Source organism: Saimiri boliviensis, chromosome X, assembly GCF_048565385.1.
Source record: "Saimiri boliviensis isolate mSaiBol1 chromosome X, mSaiBol1.pri, whole genome shotgun sequence".
NCBI classification, from domain to species: Eukaryota; Metazoa; Chordata; class Mammalia; order Primates; family Cebidae; genus Saimiri; species Saimiri boliviensis.
In genome coordinates, this window is record NC_133470.1 from 126,682,902 (window position 1) to 126,707,421 (window position 24,520).

Consider the following 24,520-nt stretch of genomic DNA (forward strand, 5'->3'; position numbering starts at 1 on the left):
ATATTGTATGTCCTCACTTGTAAGTGGGAGCTAAGCTATGAGGATGCAAAGGCATAAGAATGCTAGGATGGACCCTGGGGACTCGGGGGGAAGGGTGGGAGAGGGTGAGGGCTAAAAAATTGCACATTGGGTACAGGGTATACCGCTCGGGTGCTGGGTACACCAAAGTCTCAGAAATCACCACTGAAGAATTTATCCATGTAACCAAACACCACCTGTTCCCTAAAAACCATTGAAATAAAAATAACATAAAATAACGAAAAGAGTATAATTGGATTGCTTGTAACACAGAGAGAGGATAAATGCTTGAGAGGATGGATGCCCCATTCTCCAGGATGTGATTACTTCATATTGCATGCCTGTCTCAAAACATCTCATGTGCCCCACAAATATATAAAACTACTATGTCCATACAAAAATTAAAAGCAAAACAAAAACAAAGGCAGAAAAAGAAGAGCAAACAACCTAAAGCAAGCAGAAGGAAATACAGAGAGTATAGAAAAACAATAGAGAAAAATCAATGAAACTAAAAGTTGGTGCTTTGAACAGATCAAGACAATTGACAAACCTTTAGTTGAAAAGATCAAACAAAAAAGAGAGAAGACTCAAATTATTAAAATCAGGAAGGAAAGAAAGAATATCACTGCTGACCCTACAGATATGGAATTGATTATAAGCGAATATGATGAATAAGGTTATATCAACTGGATAACCTAAATGAGATAAACAGATTCTTAGAAACATACAATTTGGGCCAGGTACAGTGGCTCACGCCTCTAATCCCAGCACTTTGGGAGGCCAAGGCGGGTGGATCACCTGAGATCAGAAGTTCAAGACCAGCCCAACCAATATGGTGAAACCCTGTCTCTACTAAATACAAAAAATTAGCTGGCCATGGTGGCGCATATTTGTAATACTCAGGAGGCTGAGGCAGAATTGTTTGAACCTAGGAGGTAGAAGTTGCAGTGAGTCGAGATTGTGCCATTGTACTCCAGCCTGGCCAACAAGAGCTAAACTCTATCTCAAAAAAAAAAAAAAAAAAAAAAAAAAAAAAAAAAAAAAAAAAGAAATATACAATTTGCTAAAACTGATTCAAGAAGATAGAAAATCTGAATAGACAATAACAGGAAAAGAAATTGAGATCAGAATTAAAAATCCTCCCTCATCCCCCAAAAAAGCCCAGACCCAGATGACTTTACTAGTGGATTTTACCAAATGCTGAAAGAAGCACTTATACCAATCCTTCACAAACCTTTCCAAAAAACAAGAGAACACTTCTTAACTCATTGTATGAGGCCAGTACTACCTTGATACCAAAACCAGACAAAGATATCATAAAAAAACTACAGACTAATGTCTTTCATGAATACAGACACAAAGTTCCTCAACAAAATACCAGCAAACTGAATTCAGCAACATCTAAAAAAAAAATTATACACCATGACCCAGTGGTGTATAAATACTAACAAACTGAAGCCAGCAACATATAAAAAGAATTATACACCATGACCAAGTGGGATTTATTGCAGTAATGCAAGGTTGCTTTAACATCCAAAAAATCAATATAAGACACCATGTTAATAGACTAGAGGATAAAAACTACATGATCATCTCAATAGACGCACAAAAACATAAATAAAAACATAAATCTAACACCTTTCATGAAAAAACACTCAATAAACTAGAAATAAAAGGGAACTTCCTCAATATGATAAAGGTTATCTATATAAAACTCACAGCTAGCGTCATATTTGATTCAAATGAAAGGATAAAAGCTTAGATCAGGAAGAAGATGAGAATGTCCGTTCTCACCATTTCTTTTTTCTTTTTAAGTCTGGGGTCTGTCCAGATAGTCTCACCACTTCTATTCAACACTATACATAACTGAAAGTTCTAGCTGGGGCAATTAGGAAATATAAGACATCCAGATTAGAAAGGAAAAAATAAAACTATCTCTTGCAGGTTACAAGTTCAATATGCAAAAATCAATTCTATTTTTATACACTAGCAACAAACAACCTGAAAATAAAATTAGGAAGCCCTTCTATTTACAATAACATAAAAAAGAAAAAAATAGTTGTAAATGTACTTATTTTTTATTGTTTAAATCATATTTTACTTACTAATTTATCTTTTTAAAATTTGACTTCTTTATTATTTAACTAGTTATAAATTTAAAAAGGAGAAGCAGGTGGAGTCAAGATGGCTGACTAGAAACCCTGTCTCTATTAAAAATACAAAAACTAGCTGGGTGTGGTGGCATGTGCCTATACTTCCAGCTACTCGGGGAGTTTAGGCAGTAGAATCACTTGAACCTGGGAGACGGAGGTAGCAGTGAGTCAAGATCATGCCACGGCACTCCAGCCTGGGCAATAGAGTGAGGCCCTGTCATAAAAAAAAAAAAAGAGAGATTGCAGGCCAATAGTCAACATTCTTAAAGAAGACCCTGTATAGCCAAGACAATACTAAGGACCTCCTATTCAATAAATGGTGCTGGGAAAACTGGCTAGCCATATGCAGAAAACTGAAACTGGACCCCTTTCTTACACCTTATACAAAAATTAACTCAAGATTGATTAAAGATTTAAATGTAAAACCCCAAACCATAAAAACTCTAGAAGAAAACCTAGGAGGACATTCGGGACATAGGCATGGGCAAAGACTTCTTGAGAAAAACACTAAAAGCAATTGCAACCAAAGCCAAAATTGACAAATGGGCTCTGGTTAAACTAATGAGCTTCTGCACACCAAAAGAAGCTATCATCAGAGTGAACATGCAACTTACAGAATGGGAAAAAACGTTTGCAATCTATCCATCTGATAAAGGTCTAATATCCAGAATTTACAAGAAACGTAAACAAATTTACAAGGAAAAAAACATTAAAAAGTGGGCAAAGAATATGAACAGACACTTCTGAAAAAAAGACATTTATGAGGCCAAAAAAACCACGAAAAAAAGCTCACCATCACTGATCATTAGAGAAATGCAAATCAAAACCACAATAAGATACCATCTCACGCCAGTAAGAATGGTGATTATTAAAAAGTCAGGAAACAATAGATGCTGGTGAGGCTGTGGAGTAATAGGAATGCTTTTACACCGTTGGTGGGAATGTAAATTAGTTCAACCATTGTGGAAGATAGTATGGCGAATCCTCAAGGGTCTATGACCAGAAATACCATTTGACCCAGCAATCCCATTACTGGGTATATATACCCAAAGGAATATAAGTAATTCTACTATAAAGACACATGCATACATAGGTTTATTGCAGCCCTAATTACAATAGCAAAGTCATGGAACCAACACAAATGCCCATCAATGATAGACTGGATAAAGAAAATGTGGTACATATACACCATGGAATACCATGCAGCCATAAAAGAGAATGAGTTCATGTCGTTTGTAGGGACATAGATGAAGCTGAAAACTATCATCCTCAGCAAACTAACACAGGAACAGAAAATGAAATATCTCATGTTCTTACTCACAAGTGGGAGCTGAATGATGAGAAAACATGGACACAGGGTGGGGAACAACACGCACCAGGTCCTGTTGGGGGCTTGGAGGTGAGGGGAGGGAACTTAGAGGACGGGTCAATAGGAGCAGCAAACGACCATGGTACACATACACATATGTAGCAAAGCTGCACGTTCTGCACATGTATCCCGGAACTTAAAGTAAAAAGAAAAGAAAAAAAAAAGAAAAAAGAAAAAAAAAGGAGCAAGATTTGTACACTGAAAACTATATAAGACATTTATGAAAGAAATTAAAGGAGATTTAAATAAATGGAAATATATTCTCTGCTTATAGATTGGAAGACTTAATAAATATTGTTATAACGATAGTACTTTCCAAATTGATCTATAGATTCAACAGAGTCTCTATCAAAATCCCAGCTGACTTTGTCAAAATTGACAGCTAATTCAAGAATTAATATAGAATCTGGCCAGGCGTAATGGCTCACGCCTGTAATCTAAGCACTTTGGAGGCCAAGGCAGGTGGATCACCTGAGGTAGGGAGTTCAAGACCAGCCTGACCAACATGGTGAAACCCCGTCTTAAAAAAAAAAAAAAAAAAAAAAAGAATTAATATAGAATCACAAGAGACCCAGAACAGTCAAAACAATTTTGAAAAAGAAGTACAAAGTAGGATGACTCACACTTTCTGATTTCAAAATTGACTACAAAGCCATAGTAATCAAGACTGTATAGTGCTGGCATACGAATAGACATATAGATCAAGGTAGTAGAATTGAGAGTTCACAAATAACCCCTCACATTTATAGTGAAATAGTCCAATTTAAAAACGGACAAATGGTTTGAATAGATATTTCACCAAAGAAGATATGCAAGTGGCCAATAAGCCTATGAAAAGACGTTCAACATCATTAGCCATCAGGAAACCAAATCATAAGCATAATGAGCTACCACTTCACACACCTATGACAGATGTATTAATAAATAAAAATATGGCCAGGTGTGGTGACTCACTCCTGTAATCCCAGCACTTTGGGAGGTCAAGGTGGGCAGATCACTTGAGGCCAGGCTTTCAGGACCAGCCTGGCCAACATGGCAAAACCCCATCTCTACTCAAAATACAAAAAATTAGCCAGGTGTAGTGGCACACGCCTGTAGTCCCAGCTACTCTGAAGGCTGAGGCAGGAGAATTGCTTGAATCCAGGAGTCAGAGGTCACAGTGAGCTGAGATCATGCCATTGCACTGCAGTCTGGGTGATGGAGGGAGACTCTGTCTCAAAAAACAAACAAAAAGAGCAAAAAAGGGTGCTCTGTATTGTGAAGGGACTTTATGTGGTGTGTCATCTCACACAGTCCTGTCAAATTCCTCATGAAGTAGATAATAGTATTATCCTTATTTACAGATGAGGAAATTGAGACTAAGTTTCTGGCATTTAGTCATAATCACATAGTTAAGATATGGCAAAACAGGGACTGGAACCCAAGTCTATGTGACTTCAGATCTCAAGCTCTTGCAATTTTCCATAGACCATATTGCCCCTTTAAACATGGATTCAATAAGTGGGGTTGGATCAAGCCTTATGGGGCTTTACTGTATCTAGGGAACTCTGGGTCAGTCGGGGAAATATTATTTAATTACCTTCCATCCAGGCCTCTGAGACTTAGGATTAAGTGCTCCAGGGGAGCACTCAATCAAGAGTACGAACTCTAAGTTCGTGATGTCTCTTTACCCCAAGACATTGTCCACAGGTCCTGGGGATGTACCAGGTGCTAACTACCTATGAGACGGCTGAACAATCCGGATAGCCAGTCTGGCGATAAGCTACCATCGAAGGGGGCTCCCAGCGGCATGCCCGATAAGCAGATGGTAACTCCTCTCAGGCAAGGGCTGGAGTTCTAAGAGTGGCTTCCCTCTCTGCAAGATGGAAACATCTCTAAACACTAGACTGTCCAGGCCAGGTAATTCCCTGTCCATCGCTTGGTACTATGACTTCCAGATCAGAGGACAAAATGTTCCTGGAGAAGCCCAAATCTTCTCCTGGCAGAAGATTAGAAATGCCAGTAAAGCTAGGTGCGGCTGGCTGATGTCTGGGACAGTGTGCCTCCCAGATTGCAAATATGTTGTAAATTGCTCATCAGCTTTCCCCAAGGGGGTTGCCCTAGTCTATCCCTCTGTACTCAGTCACTTAGAAGACTGACTAGAAGAAAATGCTTGCCAAGAACACGACGGTGATTCAACTGGAATTATGTTTGAAAATACATGCAGTCTATTTTTATATATAAAACATACGGTCAGTGTGCCACTGACTCAACCAACATTCTAGTACTTGGTCCGTTCTCTTCTATAGTCCAGTAATCACTGGTCATAACGATGACCTAGAGGCCTTGCAAGAACCTCATGTTCTTTCTGAATCATCCAAAAAAAAGTCTATTATGTTCAGTCTTACTTTAGTACTTCGTACATGTTGCTGGATTTTAACTACATGAAAATTGGTAAGCCACTCCTAAGATACATAGTAGCCATTAACCAAAATATTCAATTCACCAGCCCAAACTGTTTTCTAACCATGGTAGAGGACGTAGAGTGAGTTCCTCTAACTGAGGCCCTAAAAGCTTTTTTTCCTGAATTCCCCAAGGATACAGGGAGCTCGGGGATGCAGAAAGATGGTAGCTGCCTTTGGGTTGCCCACCACCTCGTTACAGACAAGAGAACTGGCATTTTTCTGGGCCTTTCTCTAAGCTAAGAGCCTTTCTGGGCTCTCAAACCCAGGGACTGTTCTGTTGTATCTGTTGAATCTCTCATATATCAGTGCAAAGCTACTGACCTTATTGGCCTTATCTTTTTAATCATCTGTCTATATTTTCCCTCTACTAGATTGTAAGCTATGTGAGGGCAAGGATCATAAGGACCATGTCTGTTATTCATGGCTGCATCTTCTGCACCTGGCACATGATAAGTGCTTATTTGTTGAGTGAGTAAGTGTAGTACCTTTGGTGAAGCTACTGATAAAGCCCAAGAAGGACTCTTCCCTACTATGTTCCCATTCTCCCTTTTTTTTTTTTGTTTCTGAGACTTGAAGAAAGGTGATGATTTCACTTTCCCACTTGCTGCTTTAACTTCATTCTGTAGGCCCAATAGGCTGAGCCCTGAGTTGGACTTGCTAACAACTAGCAGCTGCTGTGGGACAAGAATAGAGCTGGCCAGACCTCTCCCTCCCTTTCCTGAGAGACCAGGACCTAAGTGGGCTGTGGCTTTGGACCCTGGGAGAAAAGCCCAGATGAGGTTGGGAGGATGCCTATTCTCTACTGGCCTTTGTTAAGGAACAACAGTTGGTATTGGGGCTTCTGTTCTGGGATGAAAGTAAGGCCTGGTGTAGGAAATTGATTTCAATTTTGGATCTTGGTCCTAAAAGTCTACAATACCAGGAACTGATAATCCCTTCACTGTAAGCTGAGCAGAGGTCTCCTCAGTGGTGCTCTTCCTTTCTTAGAGGCCATGAGACAAAATGTGCACACCGAGTCCTAGAACTTTGCTGGGGCAATGGCAGCTCAGTGAACTCAGGTAGAGCCATGAGGCTCACTCCACCCCACTCCACCCACTAAGAGCAGCTAGTAGTCCACAAATCTAAGAAATGGGGCCCAAGCATTAAACCAGACACCTGGGGAGATGATGCCTACTTCAAGTTCTCATATTTCTGACCAGAAGAGATAGGGAAGGAAGTGCAAAACTTTCTCCAGGTCTCTGCTCCTCAGCTAATTATTGCTACCCCAAGAAGGAGAAGTACTGCAAAAACAGAGACATCGCAGTGGTCCATCTGGCTCCTGCATGGACACAGTGGCCCTGTGCTAGAGGCAACCTGAGTGCCCATATTTCTGCAGGCCCAAGGCGGTTCTCAGGAGCCAGGAAGGTGGCGGCAGGGGGGTGTTCTAAAGCCATGCTTAGCCCATAGAGAACGCAAGGAAACAGATTTGCCTTTGGAAAAGCCACACAGAATGTTGGAATGTGTTCAGTCAGTGAGACTTCAGGAACACAGGAAGCACATATCCCTCTTGTGCTTGGTGCCACTATCCCCAGAGCCCCAGAGCCCCCTTGGTGCCACTATGCTCAGAGCAAGGGGAATACTCGGGGCTAGCATTGGCTAGGGTGCTGATGGGATGACAAAAACCTGTTTGTTAGACAGGGTGGGACTACAGAGCCACCTCTAGTGCCTTTTGAAAGTGTATTCCCCCTGAATAATCTCCACTGTCATATTTTGTCCTTGGCTGAGCTCCGGGTTCTTCACTTTATCTTCCCTTTTCCTTTTCTTCATCTCTAGCCTGCTCAGTACGAGGTATAGTTTACTTGGATGGAATTAGAGAGAGGAAGACCAGAAGTAACAGTGATAATGCTAATGTTGGCTTCTCCATCATTCAGCCATCTGTAGGTTTGTTAGTATGGCCGCCTCTTCAGAGCTGCTCACCTGGAGACATGCAGCAACTCAGCCCTCTGGTTTCTCACTATTCTGTCAGTTCCTTTCCTTTTCTGTGTGGAATCTCTTTCTCTCTTTTCTTTTAAATTTCTTCCTCAACCAAATTATGGAAATGTGGAATCTCTTTCATATGCCTTGGGACTGCCTAGCCTTGCCCAAATCTGTGTTTGGCAGATTGCCATTTAGTTCCTGTAGACAATGTCATAAGATGTAAACTTAGTAATATCATGATGATAGTGATGAAGAGACAAGAGATGAGAAGATGTGTATGGGTCGGGGGTCCACCATCAGGAGTGTGTTTCTGGGTCTGGGTCATCCATCAGGAGTGTGTTTCTGCTCTCAAACACCTCAATCAAGATCTCATCTGACTACTGTTTGTTTTGCAGAGGGAGTCTCACTGTGTTGCCTAGGTTGGAGGACAACAGCAGGATCTCGGCTCACTGCAAACTCTGCCTCCTGGGTTCAAACAATTCTCCTGTCTCAGCCTCCCAAGTAGCTGGGAATACAGGAACCCACCACCACATCTGGCTATTTTTTGTATTTTTTTTTTTTTTTTTTTGAGACAGTCTCACTCTGTCACCCAGGCAGGAGTGCAGTGGTGTGATCTCGGCTCACTGCAACCTCCGCCTCCTAGGTTCAGGTGATTCTCCCGCCTCAGCCTCCCAAACAGCTGGGACTATGGGTGCATCCCACCACACCCGGCTAACTTTTGTATTTTTTGTAGTGAAAAGGTTGCACCATGTTGGCCAGGCTTGTCTCAAACTCCTGACCTCAGGTGATCCACCCACGTTGGCCTCCCAAAGTGCTGGGATTACAGGTGTAAGCCACCATGCCTGACCTATTTTTCGTCTTTTTTTTTTTTTTTTTGTAGAGATAGTGTTTCACCATGTTGGTCAGCTGGTCTCAAACTCCTGACCTCAAGTGATCCGCCTGCCTCGGCCTCCCGAAGTGTAATCTGACTACTCAGAAAACTACAGCCTTGAAGAAAGAAGAAATAGTCAAGCAGCAAGGGCAAGTGGGCTGAGAGTATTCAGCATGTTAGGAGTGTAACTGCTGGGTGTCAGTCTTAGATTCCCTCATGATTTGTGGGTGCTGGGTAGCGGAGAACTTAACGGCATCTATGTGAGCCTTAGGTCTAATATGTGGAGTACCTGCTCTTTGAGCCACCTCTTTCTCCTCCCACCTTTATACTCATTTTCATCTCCACTTCAGCTGAGCCAGAAAACCTGCAAATATCCTCTAGCTCTCTGCACCTGTAAAGCTTTGCCTTAGATCCAATGCAATTATTTAATCAGCTCTATTTATCATGTTTGCTGTTTTAATCATACATTCATTGGCTGACTCAATCACAATGTTGTCACAGTATCCTCTGCAGAACAGGTACATGTGAAGGCCAGCTGTCTTTCCCACTGGGCTGTGCCAGCTAGGATATGGTGCTACAGTGTTGGCTCCTGGCAAATCAGGCACTGTGGGCACGGGGTGAACACTAAGGCGGAGAAATTCTTCCTTCCGTGTCTCCAGGGTCCAAAGGGCCTCTGGCACACCAAAAACCAACCGAGGTTGAGCCCTACCTGCCTTGATCATTGGAGGTGGAAGTGGCTGGCTGGCAGGCCTGGAGAAGACCATCTTCCTGGAATCCAGCAGGAGGCGGCAGTACCCCGCGATCAGGCAGGCAAAATTGGTGGCTTCAGGCCACTCCATCAACAGCACCAGAGGCTGCAGAAGAGAAGGGAATCAACAGGAAGACAGGGGAAGGAGGGAGACAGATACATTTCCAGAGGCATGCTAGCTAGGAAAAGACGACTTGCTTAGTTACAGGAACCATACTTTCTGAACCGAAAACTGAGGTACATGGCTTGACAAATAGTTTCTTCTGATTTGCGAATTTCTTTGTAATAACCTCTTACCCAGGTATCAAAATTAAATCAACCTTTAATTATACATTTAATGAACTACCTTTACTGAAAAGGACTAAAATTATATAACTTCATGGGACTGCTACGTAGCTGTATTTGTGTTTGCCAGGGCTCAGCAGATGTACAGGCCAGCTGGGAGAGCGGGGGTAAAGCTAAGAATCTAGGTTAGACTTCAGAACGGCCTGGAACGCCCTCAATTCTAAGCCCCTTGGATGCAAGAGCTATATCTTGCTCATCTTCACATGTCCCTTTAACACCCAGAACACCTCCCTGGACATAGAGGAATCTCTGTGGAATCAAGTTGTAACTCTGCCTTCTGAGCCAAAGTCTTTCCGGTCTGCAGCTCAGCTTGGAGTGTCATGCTCAGCTGGGCATGGTGGCTCACACCTGTAATCTCAGCATTTTGGGAGGCTGAGGTGGGCAGATCATCTGAGGTCAGGAGTTTGAGACCAGCCTGGTCAACATGGTGAAGCCCCGTCTCTACTAAAAATACAAAAGTTAGCTGGGAGTGGTGGCAGGCACCTGTCATCCCATCTACTCAGGAGGCTGAGGGAGGAGAATCGCTCGAATCAGGGAGGTGGAGGTTGCAGTGAGTTGAGATTGCACCAGTGCACTCCAACCTGGGTGGTAGAGTGAGACTTCATGTCAAAAAAAAAAAAAAAAAAAAAAAAAAAAAAAGAGCGTCATGCTCTATCCCCTTTCCTTTATTTCCCTGTGTCCTTGAGATGTTAATTAGTGTTTCTTAAAAGAGCTCCTTGGTCAAATATGTTTGTGACATTGGGTTAAATAACACTATGCAGACAGATTTACTCTGAGAATTCTTAAGACCTTTTAATATATAATTGTGTACTGGGAAACCTCAAAAGACAGGCTTTAGTATTAGAAGTTTTCTGAATTTATTTGACCTCAAAGATCTATTTTTATTGAACATCTCATAGTAACAAGATTGTTGTGTTGTTGTTGCTGTTAACCCACGTTGGGAAATACTAGCATACATTGTTGACTTCTCTTCCTAACTCTAAATCAGTGAGATTAGTCCTGGGGTTAACTGGTTAACTGTTTAGAGACGAGGCAATGCTATTCAAGAAAATCAGCACCATTTCAAGAAAACCTACTAGTATCTGTATTATAATTTTAACTGTGGCTTGATTAAGCTTGAGTGAGATTGAGGTCAGCCTTGGGGACATTCTCCCTGGAACAGGGCAGTGGTTTCCAGATAAAGACTACTGAAGACTGGCTAAAGAGGGAGCCATGGGGGCTGTGAATCACTCAGAGCAGGTCTTTTTTTATTTTTATTTTTATTTTTTGAGACGGAGTTTCGCTCCTGTTACCCAGGCTGGAGTGCAATGGCGCGATCTCGGCTCACCGCAACCTCCGCCTCCTGGGTTCAGGCAATTCTCCTGCCTCAGCCTCCTGAGTAGCTGGGATTACAGGCACGCGCCATCATGCCCAGCTAATGTTTTGTATTTTTAGTAGAGACGGGGTTTCACCATGTTGACCAGGATGGTCTCGATCTCTCGACCTCGTGATCCACCCGCCTCGGCCTCCCAAAGTGCTGGGATTACAGGCGTGAGCCACCGCGCCCGGCCTCAGAGCAGGTATTAAGAAGCAGGAGAATTAGGCAGGGGAAATGAGGTCCTTCTCTGACCAATGAGGCGGCTACTGCAACAGACTAGGAAAGAGGTAGTTAGGGCCTCCACGAGGGTGGTGGCTGGTCCAGTAAAAAGGAAGGGACATTATGAAGACCTGCTAGAACTTGATCACTAACTAGATTAGCCTTTTTTGTCTGAATCACCATTACCTTGGGCACAATTCTGATTCCAAACCATCTCAGCTGTTAGCTAAAGTTGCACCAGTTTTCTTTTTCCCAGGATTCCAACAGAGAGCCTGAGATAAATTTTGTAGTTCATATAGGCCAGGGGTCGACACACATTTTCTATAAAGGCCTAGGGAGTAAATATTTTATGCAGTGCGGGTCACAACAACTCTGCCATTGTATATAGTGTGGAAATAGCCACAGATAATCTGCAAAGTAAACAAATAGGCATGGCTGTGTTCTAATAGAACGTTATTTACAGAAACAGGCAGTGAGTCAGATTTGGCTCATGGACCATAGTTAGCCACCTGATCTAGAAGTGAAACTTCTTTTTTGCCTTTTTTTTTTTTTTTCAATAGAGACAGGGTCTCACTATGTTGCTCAGGATAGTCTTGAACTCCTGGGCTCAGGTGATCCTCCTTGGCCTCCCAAAGTGCTAGGATTATAGGCATGAGGCACAGCACCCACAGAAGTGAAACTTCTTCACAGCTAGAAACAATTCATTCATCACACATCTCAAGTTATTACATTTGCCAACAGCGATCACCTTCTTTGGAAATTCTTATCTTGGCTTCTGTTTCTGTGAGCCGTGTTCTTGTTCCATAATCTGACCATCTTCACCTCTCTTTGGCTGGCTCTTCATGTGCAACCTCCTCACCCTAGCTATATCCTAGGCTCAGTCTACAGCCCTCAATTCTCCATCAGGGTGGCTGCTTTCACCTCCATGCTGGCGATTCAAAAATCAGCATGCCCCTTGAATTCAGTCTACTCCCTTGCATTCTTTTCCCATTGCAGAAATCATATGGTGCTATGTCTATACTACACAATCTTGTGCTGGATCAAATACTAACTTGGATTCTTTCATAGGTATTGTACATCCAATTACAATGCATGCCATGATAAGGCATTTGTACTCTGCCCCATAGGCAAAAAGTTTGTGATGCTCCTATGGAGTTCATGCAATACCATTAGGAGTAAAAAGGAACACTTTCTACCCTGAGGAACAACCGTTTTGTTTTGTTTTTTTTTTTTTTTTCCAGTGAAAAGGGGGCCAGAGATGAGGTACTACTTTTTAGTCATTATTGAAAAGGGGTAGAGGAGACGTTCATACATCCAGATAACGAATGCTTGTCAGTCACAAGAGAATGGCCAAACTGGCATACAACAAAATAAAAAAGAAGTATGGAAAGGAAATGAACTTGGGGTACAGGGAGTCAGATACCACCTTCTTGCTGTACCCCCTGCTACTGATGGCAGAAGGATATACAGATACAAAGGTTTGAGTGTAAATGGTGGCTACCACCATTACCACAAGGGCCCAAGACTCACTAGGCTTGCCTCAGGAGTATTCACATCGCAGCCATCCCTACTGCCACTGCTTCGTTTCAGGACCTTATCGTCTTCTTCCCAGATCAAAACTCCTCAAGGTACAGGTGAGTGGGTGGCCAATGTGCTGAGACGCGGAGCCTCTTGGTTTCTTAGTCCTATTGCTTCTGGCCACAAGCTGCCTCATCTAGTTTGTATGTATGCCTTGTTTGTCTGTATGTTTTGTCACATAAAGTGTGACATTTCTCATGATAAGGAAAAGGTTGGGACACACTAACCCAAAGACCTCCAATAACCTCCTGACTGGCCTTTCTCCTTCTAGTTTCTACCCACTTGAAGCCATTTCACCTCCATATTGTTGCCTGAAGGTTCTTTCTACTTTATTATTATTAGTAGTAGTAGTAGTCGTAGCAGTAGTAGAGACATGGTCTCACTATGTTTCCCAGGCTGGTCTCAAACTCCTAGCCTCAAGTGATCCTCCCACCTCAGCCTCCCAAAGTGCTGAGATTACAGGCACGAGCCACCATCCTTGGCCCTGAATGACCCCTATAGCCTCTTTCTTTCTTTCTTTCTTTTTTTTTTTTCCAAGACAGAGTCTCAGCCGGGCACAGTGGCTCAAGCCTGTAATCCCAGCACTTTGGGAGGCCGAGGCGGGTGGATCACGAGTTCAAGAGATAGAGACCATCCTGGTCAACATGGTGAAACCCTGTCTCTACTAAAAATACAAAAAATTAGCTGGGCATGGTGGCACGTGCCTGTAATCCCAGCTACTCAGGAGGCTGAGGCAGGAGAATTGCCTGAACCCAGGAGGCGGAGGTTGCGGTGAGCCGAGATCGCGCCATTGCACTCCAGCCTGGGTAACAAGAGCGAAACTCTGTCTCAAAAAAAAAAAAAAAAAAAAAAAAAAAAAAAAAGATGGAGTCTCACTCTGACACCCACACTAGAGTGCAATGGCGCAGTCTCGGCTCGCTGCAGCCTCCGCCTCCTGGGTTCAAGTGATTCTCTTGCCTCAGCTTCTCAAGTAGCTGGGATTACAGGTGTGTGCCACCACAACTGACTATTTTTCGTATTTTTAGTAGAGATGGGGTTTCACCATATTGGCCAGGCTAGTCTTGAACTCCTGACTTCCAGTGATCCACCCACCTCAGCCTCCTAAAGTCTGAAGGCTCTTTCTAAAGCACAAATCTCATTGTCATTTAAAATCTTCAATAGCTCATCACTTGTAGAAAAAAATCCAACTGCCTTACAATGACATACAAAGCCCTTTGGGACCTGGACCCAATCCTCCATTAACTCCACCGGTGCTCCCCTCCCATCACTGTCCCTCACCTTATACTCCAACAATGACAAAATATTTACAGTTCCTCATGTTCTTTCACATCTTCATACCTTAACCTATGCTGTTTCCTCTGACTGAAATGCTCCTGTTCCCTGCTTTGTCCACCCCACAAGCTGCCATAAAGTGGCTATATGCCTCCTTGAGAACATGATCAAGTGAAAGATGCATCCATTCATTCCAGAACTGGGCCAACCTAGTTCCTGCCCTCATGGAGATTACAATCGAGCAAGAAATAAGACATAACCCAAATCAAGTAACCATGGAAATAAATATAATTGCGAGGTGTGATAAGTACTTTGAGGAAAACGCATAGAGAGCTACTCAAACGTAGAATGTCCTGGAGTGGTACGTGGGTGGGTAAGTGTGAATGCGTGCGTGTGTGACTAATTTGGTTTCAGAAGCTGGAGACAGCTTTCAGAAAATAGCATCAGCTGGCAAATATAATGTGAGACCATTTGACCAAAGTAGAGGCCGAATGGCTGGCTGACTGATGAGCTGGCTGGCTGCAGAGCAGTCTGACTCACTTATGACCTGGTTGAGAAGCCGGCTCAGGACAGACAGAATGCCTAACAGCCTCACATTCTGACCGCTGAGCTACCTGGCTGGTTGGCTGGATGGCTAATGGGCAGAATTACTGACTGGAGGCTGTGAGAATGGCTGATTGACTTAATGGTCTGACCACTTCAATTTCCCCTCTTACCCCAATATAGCCCAGTACCAGTAATAAAACAGCATGAACGCAAAATCCTGTGCACAGAGAGGGCCAAGCACATCCCCAGCTGGCTCAGCATAGCACAGCTCATCAGGAGCCTCTCCTTGGCATCCCCAGACAGCCAACTTGGCCCCAGCATGGGCCAAATGCAGCTCACAGTAAAAGGAATACAGATGCACTTTTTGCCAACAGAAAAATGAAATTTTTGCCAACAGGTAAAAATGAAATCAAAAGCAGGCAAACAAAGAGCTTGAACAGGTTCCTTAGAAAGCTTCAAAAACAACATTTTATTTTAGGTAGGATTTTAATAATCATGCTATGTAATGTAACGCTTGTCCCTACAGAAAGCACTAGAGCAATAAAGCTCAAACATGAGACTAGGAGACACGCAGGGCCACAACATATCCCTTGGGACATTCTTTTGATGATGTCTTTTTCCACCTTATGTGCTTCTGTGGTAATGGGGTATGGTAATAGCCCAGGGATGCCTCACTCCCAGGCTGCCATCTCTTGAAGAAAGATATTTGAATTCTACTTCATGTTTGCCCCACTAAGAGCAAGTAAGCTGAGTGAAAACTAATTAATATGCCCAGGCCATCTTCAAATGTAGCATGAGGAAAGGGGAATGGAATCGGAGGCATGAGCCAACCAGGAGAATATACAGCAGGGACTAATTTGACATACTCCAGCCACATCTTCCCAGGATACCCTGGGAGCTATCAGACACTTAGCACTCTGAGATGCCAACTAGGAAAAGGATTTTCCCTGGGGTAGCCTTGGCTTACTCTAGCATCCCTGAAAATAGGAAAAGGATGGAATCCAGGGACCTGGAGGGGAAGGGTACAAGATGATGGTCTAGAGACCCAAGGGATCAGTAGATTTGGTTCTTGCCTTGACAGCATTGGGAAAGGCTAATTGGGCACAGCCAGCCAATTTGGGGGCAAGGCAGAATATCACTTAAGGCAGTGGTTCTCAGGCCAGATACAAATTAGAATCACTTGGAAGGCCGGGCACGATGGCTCAAGCCTAATCCTAGCACTTTGGTAGGCGGAGGTGGGCCGATCACGAGCTCAGGAGTTTGAACCAGTCTGGCCAACATGGTGAAACCCCATCTCTACTAAAGATACAAAAAATCAGCCAGATGTGTTGGCACGTGCCTGTAATCCCAGCTACTCGGGAAGCTGAGGCAGGAGAGTCGCTTGAACCCTGGAGGCTGAGGTTGCAATGAGCCAAGATCACGACACTGCCCTCCAGCCTGGGTGACTGGGCGAGACTGCTTCTCAGGGAAAAAAAAAATAAATAAATCACCTGGAAGTGGTAAAGACCTATGTACTCCTGGGCCCCAACCCCCACAAATTCTGATTTTTAATGGTTTGGGAGGAAAAGTCTGGGCATCCAGTGGCTTTTAAATCTTTACATGTGATTCTAATGTGCAGTCTGGGCTGAGAACTACTTTAAATGAAACATCTTAATTTCACCAGACCCTTCTAGAATATTCCCAGACCAGAGTCTATCTAGGGGAAAATGGGCCAAGTCTGGTTTCTAACTTCCATGTCCTCTGTTGAGGATGTTCAGACAGTCCTTCTTCAGTGTATTCTATGCAGTGGTGTGCTGGTAAATATTTCACAACCAGTTTCTTTCTCTTTCCTTCCTTCCTTCCTTCCTTCCTTCCTTCCTTCCTTCCTTCCCTCTCTCCTTCCTTTCTCTCTCTCTCTCTCTCTCTCTCTCTCTCTTTCTTCTTCTTCTTGATCTTGCTCTTTCACCCAAACTTGGAGTATGGTGGCATGATCATGGATCACTGCAACCTCTGCCTCCCAGGCTCGAGCCATCCTCCCACCTCAACCTCCCGAGTAGCTGGGATTACAAGCACAAACCACCACGCCTGGCTAATTAGGTATTTTTAGTAGACACGGGGTTTCACCATGTTGGCCAAGCTGCTCTGGAACTACTGGCCTCAAACAATCCACCCACCTCAGCCTCACAAAGTGCTGGGATTACAGGCGTGAGCCACTGCACCCGGCCCACAGCCAGTTCTTTCAAGCAGTAATTTGTAGCATTGGCCAATTTCCCTGGTGTACATACTCCCACCATGGCTGCTTTCAAACTATCAACATGATGGCACTGAACAAAGAGTTAGGGAGAGACGTGCCCGGCTGGCTCTGATGCAGTGTGTGAGCCAGCTCCAGCACACCACTGGCCCGATGGATAGATTCTTATTGAGCCATTCTCCAGTAAGAAGCTTCCCAACCCTGCTCTTCCAACTCATTGCCAGAGCCACGTCTCACTAAACACAAATACTGCTGATATAAGAAGCTTTCCTTAATACCCTCAGCCAGAATTTTGTTCTCCCCTGTACTCCCCTAACATGGTCTTGGTACCTCTCCTATGGTATTTCCTTTAGTGTGCCATGTATTTGTGCATTTCGTGTTTTCTTTGAGATGGAGTCTCACTCTGTCACTCAGGGTGGAGTGCAGTACCCGCGATCTCAGCTCACTGCAACCTCCACCTCCTGGGTTCAGGAGATTCTCTTGCCTCAGTCTCCAGAGTAGCTGGGATTACAGGTGTATGCCACGATGTGTGGCGAATTTTTGTATTTTTTGTAGAGACAGCGTTTTGCCATGTCGGCCAGGGTGATCTCGAACTCCTGACCTCAGGTGATCCACCCACCTTGGCCTCTCAAAGTGCTGGGCTTACAGGCATGAACCACCATGCTCAGCCGTATTTGTGCATTTCTATCCTCCAAGCTAGCTAAGCTTCTTGAAGGCAAGGAGCCGTGATTTTCTCTCTCTCTCTTTTTTTTTTCATTTTTGTGGAGAACAGGGTCTCACTATATTGCCCAAGCAGGTCTCAAATTCCTGGGCTCAAGTTACCCTCCCACTTCTGCCTTCCGAAGTGCTGGGGTTACAGGCATGAGCCACTGTACCCAGCAAGCCATGATTTTTTCTCTCTTTTAATTTTTTAAAGTTTTTTGAGACAGACTCTCACTCTGTCTCCCAGGCTGAGATGCAGCGGCTTGATCTCGGCTCACTGCAACCTCTGCCTCCCAGGTTGAAGCAATTCTCCTGTCTCAGCCTCCCAAGTAGCTGGGATTACAATTGTGTACTATCACACCTGGCTTTTTTTTTTTTTTTTTTTTTTTTCGTATTTTCAGTGTAGATGGGTTTTCACCATGTTGGCCAGGCTGGTTTTGAACTTCTGACCTCAAGTGAGCCGCCTCCCTTGGCCTCCCAAAGTGCTAGAATTACAGGCGTGAGCGACTGTGCCCAGCCTCTTTATATAAAACAAAAAATCTGTGTTTAGCATGCTTCCCAGCAACGGCAAGTTCATACTAAATGACTGTTCAATCGAAACCTTGATCTTTTTTTCCTCCCTCAATCTTCCCTTTTTCCTTCCACCACAATATCATCTATTTTGCTTCTGCTGGGCACACAGCACCATTCTTCAGAGCACTTGGGACCCATGAAATAGGCAGCAGGGCTAGGTCTCATAAGACATGAGCATTGTCTGTGCAAGAATGGTATGCAGGGGAGGATAATGCACCCACATCTTACTGATTTTGTGTGTTTCACATCTGCTTTTTTTTTTTTTTTTTTTTTTTCTCATTATCACTGCTGTCCTTCCAGCACAGGCCCTTGTCCCTTCACCCCTGGACTAGTGCCATGATCCCTCCTCAGTGCCCTAGCGCCACATTAGCTTTGCTCTCACCTGTCTTGCACCCTGGTCCAAGTCAGCTTTTATTTGATCACCCCTCTGCTCAAAGACCTATTATGGATTCTCACTGTTCTACCACATTGAATCTAAATTCCATAGACTGGCCTTTGAGGCTTTTAACAAACTTGTTCTGCCCACCTCCAATCTCTGCAATCTCTTTTCTCGTTATTCTCCTCTCCAGCCAAGCAGCTATGCTTATCGACCTGCACATATGGCTTGCTTATTTCTGTGCTTGCTCCTTGCCTTTGAACACATCCCACTTCTCTCTGCTAATTCATGCCTATCACTTCAAGATCCAGCTTAAAACACCCTCTTGTGGGAAGCCAGATCTGGTTAACTCCTTCCTGTTCTTTTGTTCCGTGTTCCACATCATACTTGTCTGTAACATTTGCTTCATATTACTTTTTCTTTACTGATGTTTTGCTTTTGAAAAAATAACAGGTCTCATTCATTGAGCACTTACTGTGTGCCGGGCAGCGTGCTAAGACATTTTATGTACATTTTCTCATTTAATACTCACAACAGGCCGATGCGGTGGCCGGCTCATGCCTGTAATCCCAGTACTTCAGGAGGCAGATGCGGGAGGACTGCTTGAGCCCAGGAGTCCAAGATCCGCCTGGGCAACATAGCGAGACCCCCATCTCTACAATTAAAAAAATAATCCTGACCAACAACTTTTGAGATAGGCATTTCGTTTTGCAGTTGAGGGAATTGGGATTCAGGGAGGTTAAGGCACTTTCTCAAGGTCACACAGCTAGAAAGTAGTAGAGCTGGGATTTGAGCCTAATCTGATTCCAGAGTTCTATACATGTTCTGATGTTGTGCTTTTAAGGCAGGTCATGTTGTGAATCTAGTCTCCCCAATATCATCATCCTTCCACCATAATATCATCTATTTTGAGTGTAGCCTCTCCAGGGCAGCATTCATTCCAGAACTGTGGCTGGATCACTCCTAGAAATAAGCATACTGCTCCTCACTCAGGCGGCACCCACTGTTCAGCGTGTTTCCTCCTAGAGCTTTGGTCATATAGGTCTCAAGCCTGTGCATTCTCAAAGTGATTGCATTACACAATCACCTAGGAAACTGAAAAAAAAAAAATCCTGATGCCTGGGCTTCATCCATGACAAATAAAATCATAATCTCTGAGAGCAGGACCCAGGCATCTGCTTTTTTCTTAAAGCATTTAAGGAAACTCTACTGTGCAGTCAATGTTGAGAATCACTCAGAACACAGAAGACTCGGTTGGAAAGCTGTGTCTCTATTTTAAACCCCTTTTATTTCTCAGGAAGCCACGTCTCTCCTGCCTGCCTTGTCTTCCCTGCCCCCTTCTCTGCCAGTCCATTTGGCTTTTTACCCAACAACATCTGAGGAGGGCAGCAACCATTGGTTGAGGAGGTAGCCACAAGCCAATTAAACATCGGCTCCAAGCCAGTTCCTAAACCAATGGGGATCCTGTGACTCACAGGTGGAAAAATTAACATATTAGAGCTTTCTGGGTTTCACAAAGACAAAAATAAAGCAAATAATTTGCTCTTTTAGAAACAGCAAACACTCCACCTCTTAATCTGCTACCAACATCTCCCCCTGGGAAATCGTTTAAGAAAGGAAAGTTGCAACTCCTCTAAGAGCTTCCGCCAGCTGGCAGGCAGGCCTGCCCCCCACCCACACTGGTCACTGGTATTCAAACAGGAGAGCTGTGGAGTGGGTGGCTGACCAAGACTGCCAGACTTTGCACAGGCGACAGCTGCTTGCCAGTCCGAAGGAGCCGATCTATGGGAATGAATCTAAGGTTCTGGAAGGGCTGGACTTCTGGGAGGTGAAATAAGGACAAGGCTCTGCATGTTCCCCTTCTTCCCAGGCCCTCTCTGTTCTGTTCACACGCTCAGACACTCCCTCTTCAATGACTCAAGGCGCATGTGCTTATGGCAGGGGCCCCCAACTGGTGTGCACACGGAATGGGTAGCGACGGGCCAACATATTCATTCCTATAGTTTCTGGGGCAGCCAGGCAGAATGTGGGGTGGACAGAATCTCTGGGGCTGCTCCGTATACCCCAACGTTCTACATGAATGTTATTTTCTTTCTTTCTTTTTTTTTTTTTTTGAGACCGAGTTTCGCTCTTGTTACCCAGGCTGGAGTGCAATGGCGCGATCTCGGCTCACCGCAACCTCCGCCTCCTGGGTTCGGGCAATTCTCCTGCCTCGGCCTCCCGAGTAGCTGGGATGACAGGCACGCACCACTGTTCCTTTCTTTTCTTTCTTTTTCTTCCTTCCTTTCTTTCTTTTTTTTTTTTTTCTTGAGGCAGGGTCTCACTCTGTTGCCCAGGCTGCAGTGCAGTGGTACAATCACAGGTCACTGCAGCCTCAACCTCCCTGGCTCAGGTGATCCTCCCACCTCAGTCTTCTGAGTAGCTGGGACCCCAGGTGTGTGCGGCCATGCCCAGCTAATTTTTGTATTTTTTGTAGAGACAGGGTTTCACTATGTTGCCCAGGCTGATCTCAAATTCCTGGACTCAAGTGATCTGCCCACCTTGGCTTCCCACAGTGTGGGATTATAGGCATGAGCCACCGTGCTGGCCTGTGAATATAATTTTATATGTGTGCTATATGATATGAGAAAGAGGGGGAGCAGTGGCCTGGGGTTAGCCCCAAATTCTCCAGTTTCCCTGCCCTGTGCTGAAGAACTGTGTCAGGCTGAGCTGACTCTCCCTAGCCTTCCTTAGTGCTGGCTGAACTTTCTATGTGATCAGAACAGCATGTGCTAAAGGGCTGAGAAGGGACAGAAAGATTAGCCCGAAGAGGCCCAGGGTCGAACCCCTTCAGAATAACCGAACCTCACGTAACAGACTCAAATTCGCTTTCTCAAGTTTACTTCTTCTATTCCCAAGGCCTGTTCTGGACAGAAAGAGACCCTCCAAGCAGGGCTTACCTTGGCATCCATGATGCTGGTCTCCACCCGGGCCACGCCCTGGTTCTCCCGGAACAGCTGGATCTTGCTGATCTTGCTGAACTCGGACAGCACAGTGGTGAGGTTGGTTTTGAGGTCAATAACATGGCTGATGCCATGACGGGGTCCCACCAGGAGAGTGGTGGCCGACTGTTTCTCGTCCTGGTGCCCAAGAATGGCAGGCGGTATTCACAGAAAGAAGGGTGGAGGAGTTGGGGAGACGAGGCAGGAGGAGGAAATAGAAAACATGCATTGGACTCTGCTGGTGGGATCTGAAAATATCTGGGGCTCAGTGCCAGACAGGGCAGCTTTAAGGGGAAAATGGTCTGGGACAGAAAATGATTCCTGGGACAGAGCCCCAGATTATGGGTCCAAATGGACACCTTAGCGTCAGCAGCAGGTTGAGTAGAGAATGCAGCAGCAGGACGGGCTCTAGTAAAATAGTGAAGTAGGTGAGGTTTGTCCGGGGGGCCTCTGGAGCACCCTTCCCTACCAAGCCCCGGGGACTTTCCATTTGTTGCTGCAGGCCATTCGAGGCCCCCACCCAGTGCTCTGTCTGAGAAGGTGGCATCCCATGTCTGGTCTTTACTCTCCCCCTACCAACACCCACTCAGACTTGCACTTCTCAGGCCAAAATCTAAACTGGCACAGTAACTCTGCCTAAGGTGTTCAGGGTTGATTGGGTACTTCATGGCAGCCTCCCTCCTTAAGCAGAGATTGGCCTATTAATGGGCACTGTAGCAGGTATGGTCGAGAGAAGTTTTAGCAGTGGTAGGTGGGTGGGAGAAAGATTTGATGGCGTATGAAGGAGGTGGGAGGGGACAGTGGGCTTTCAGTGTTCTGCAAATCCCCATGTGTAAATGGCTACCTCTTGGCCTGAAGGGCTGGATTCCCTTAAGAGGTACTGACAGACTCCTTGGAGCAACCAAGCCTGAGTCCTCTGGTGGCCCATTCCCTGGTATTAGCATCACCCTGAGGAACCTCTGTGTCTGTCTATAGGCACTTTGATAAGTAGCTTTCCATCGTTGTGCCACACTAGCTGACAGTGTACCCCTGGGAGCAAGACAAGCACCTGGATCCAATCAGCAAGATCATTTGCATTCCCTTTCACCAGGGTAAACTAGCCTGGGGCACAGTCTGAGAGTGGGGCCAGCTGTGCCCCGCCCCAGAGCCTTGTTCCTGCAGCAGAGGTGCTGGGCAAGCAGGGGCAATAGAAGGACTCAGGAAACTTAGGGTAGGGGACTGCAGGAGTATGTGTAACAAAAACGAAATAGAGCAGGGGTTGGCAAACTACGGCCCATGGGCCAAATCCCGACCACCACCTATTTTTTATGGCTCAGGAGCTAAGAACGGTTCTTACATTTTTTAATGGTTGAGAAAAAAATCAGAAGAGGCATGTTTTGTGACATGTGAAAGGTACATGAAATTCAAATTTTCGTGTCTCTAGTTATTGGCACATAGCCACGCCCGTTTGTTTATGCATGTCTGTAGCTGCTTTCATGATCTCACAGCTGAGTAGTTGCCGCAGTTGCCCGTATGGCCTGCCTGTAAAACCTAAAATATTTACTATCTGGCCCTTCATGGAAAAAGTTTGCTGAGCCCCAAAATTGAGGAAGAGGAACAAAAAAAGGTCATGGAGGGATACTCAAAACAAGTATCTCCTCCCACTTTATTATTTTACCAGAGGCAGGGCCAGGGAGGGGAGAGGTAGAAGGAGGAGGAAGAGGAAGGCAGGCCTTTAGAAATATTTGCCCCTCCTGCCCCCACACCCAAGGACAAGAGCCAACAAAGGGCTCCCTCCCCACATCCCCCCATCCTGCCCCACTGACCAGGCCCACAGTGTTGAACAAAACGCCCGTGAAGGTAGGAAGTTCGTTCAGAATTCGTAGATACTGGAGCTTTGCCTGAATTGCAGAGCCCTGTGGAAAAACCCATTCAGAAATATGAGAAGCCTGAGGAGCACAGGAAAAGCAAAGCCATGTTCTCAACGAGGAGTCTCAACATCCTAGGACAGTCACCTGTCAGCAAGTGACACTGTGGAGATGTGAAGACGCCCTCCATAAAACTGCAGGAAGGTTCAAGTTCGGACAACTCTTCCCTCTAGCATCTCATCTCCCTTTCTAAAACCTTCTCCTACCTCCTGATCTTCATTCCTAAAGTATGCAGCTTACTCATGTTGTTTTGGGTTTAGTTCCAACTAACTCTGATGCCCCACCTAATCTATACCTCTCTGCTGAGATCTTTCCGACTCCTAGAGTCACCTAGATGCTGGTCATTCCCCAGCTGGGGATCCTGCTCAATACCTTTCATACTAAGTACTCCTAAGTTCCGTAGCTGCACTTCAGGCATTCCTGGTCTCTATCAGCATTCCCTGAGCAATTGCACCAGAAACCTGTGAGTCACGCCGGACTCCTCCTTAATCGTGTCATGTGAGGGCCACCAGTTACCAGAGCATCTGGATTCCTACCCTCTAGCTCCTTTTCCAATCTATCCATCCCTCTTCTCTAGCCAGTCATTGCCTTGACATTCCCACCTGTGTCAGGGTGACAGCCAGGTTACCTTCAGGACGGACACTCATTGTTTCCCTCTTTCTGTCAAGTGCCTCCACACACTGCTAGAGGGAGCATCCTAAAACGTAAGTTTAATCACATCAGCTTCCTGCTTTAAAACCTTAGTGGCTCCCAGCTGCCTACAGGATGAAGTACAACCCTTTTCCTTGGCACACAAGGCCCTCCATGAACTTGCTCCTGCCAACCACTCTGGCCTCTTCTCTTGCCTCTACCTTTACCCTTTGCACACAGCTTGC

General features: G+C 45.0%; 1 protein-coding gene across 6 annotated transcripts in view; it reads right to left on the reverse strand.

Moving 5' to 3' along the window:
* FRMPD3 (FERM and PDZ domain containing 3) overlaps positions 1-24,520 on the reverse strand; it is a 151,435-nt gene that overhangs the window by 12,951 nt on the left and 113,964 nt on the right. For all 6 annotated transcript variants that reach the window (XM_074392301.1, XM_074392300.1, XM_074392303.1 and 3 more), the window contains 3 exons: positions 23,544-23,633; positions 21,697-21,876; positions 9,521-9,665 (listed from right to left, as the gene is read on the reverse strand). In XM_074392301.1, coding sequence (XP_074248402.1) covers positions 9,521-9,665; positions 21,697-21,876; positions 23,544-23,633 — 415 coding nt within the window. The remainder of the gene's footprint in view (positions 1-9,520; positions 9,666-21,696; positions 21,877-23,543; positions 23,634-24,520) is intronic.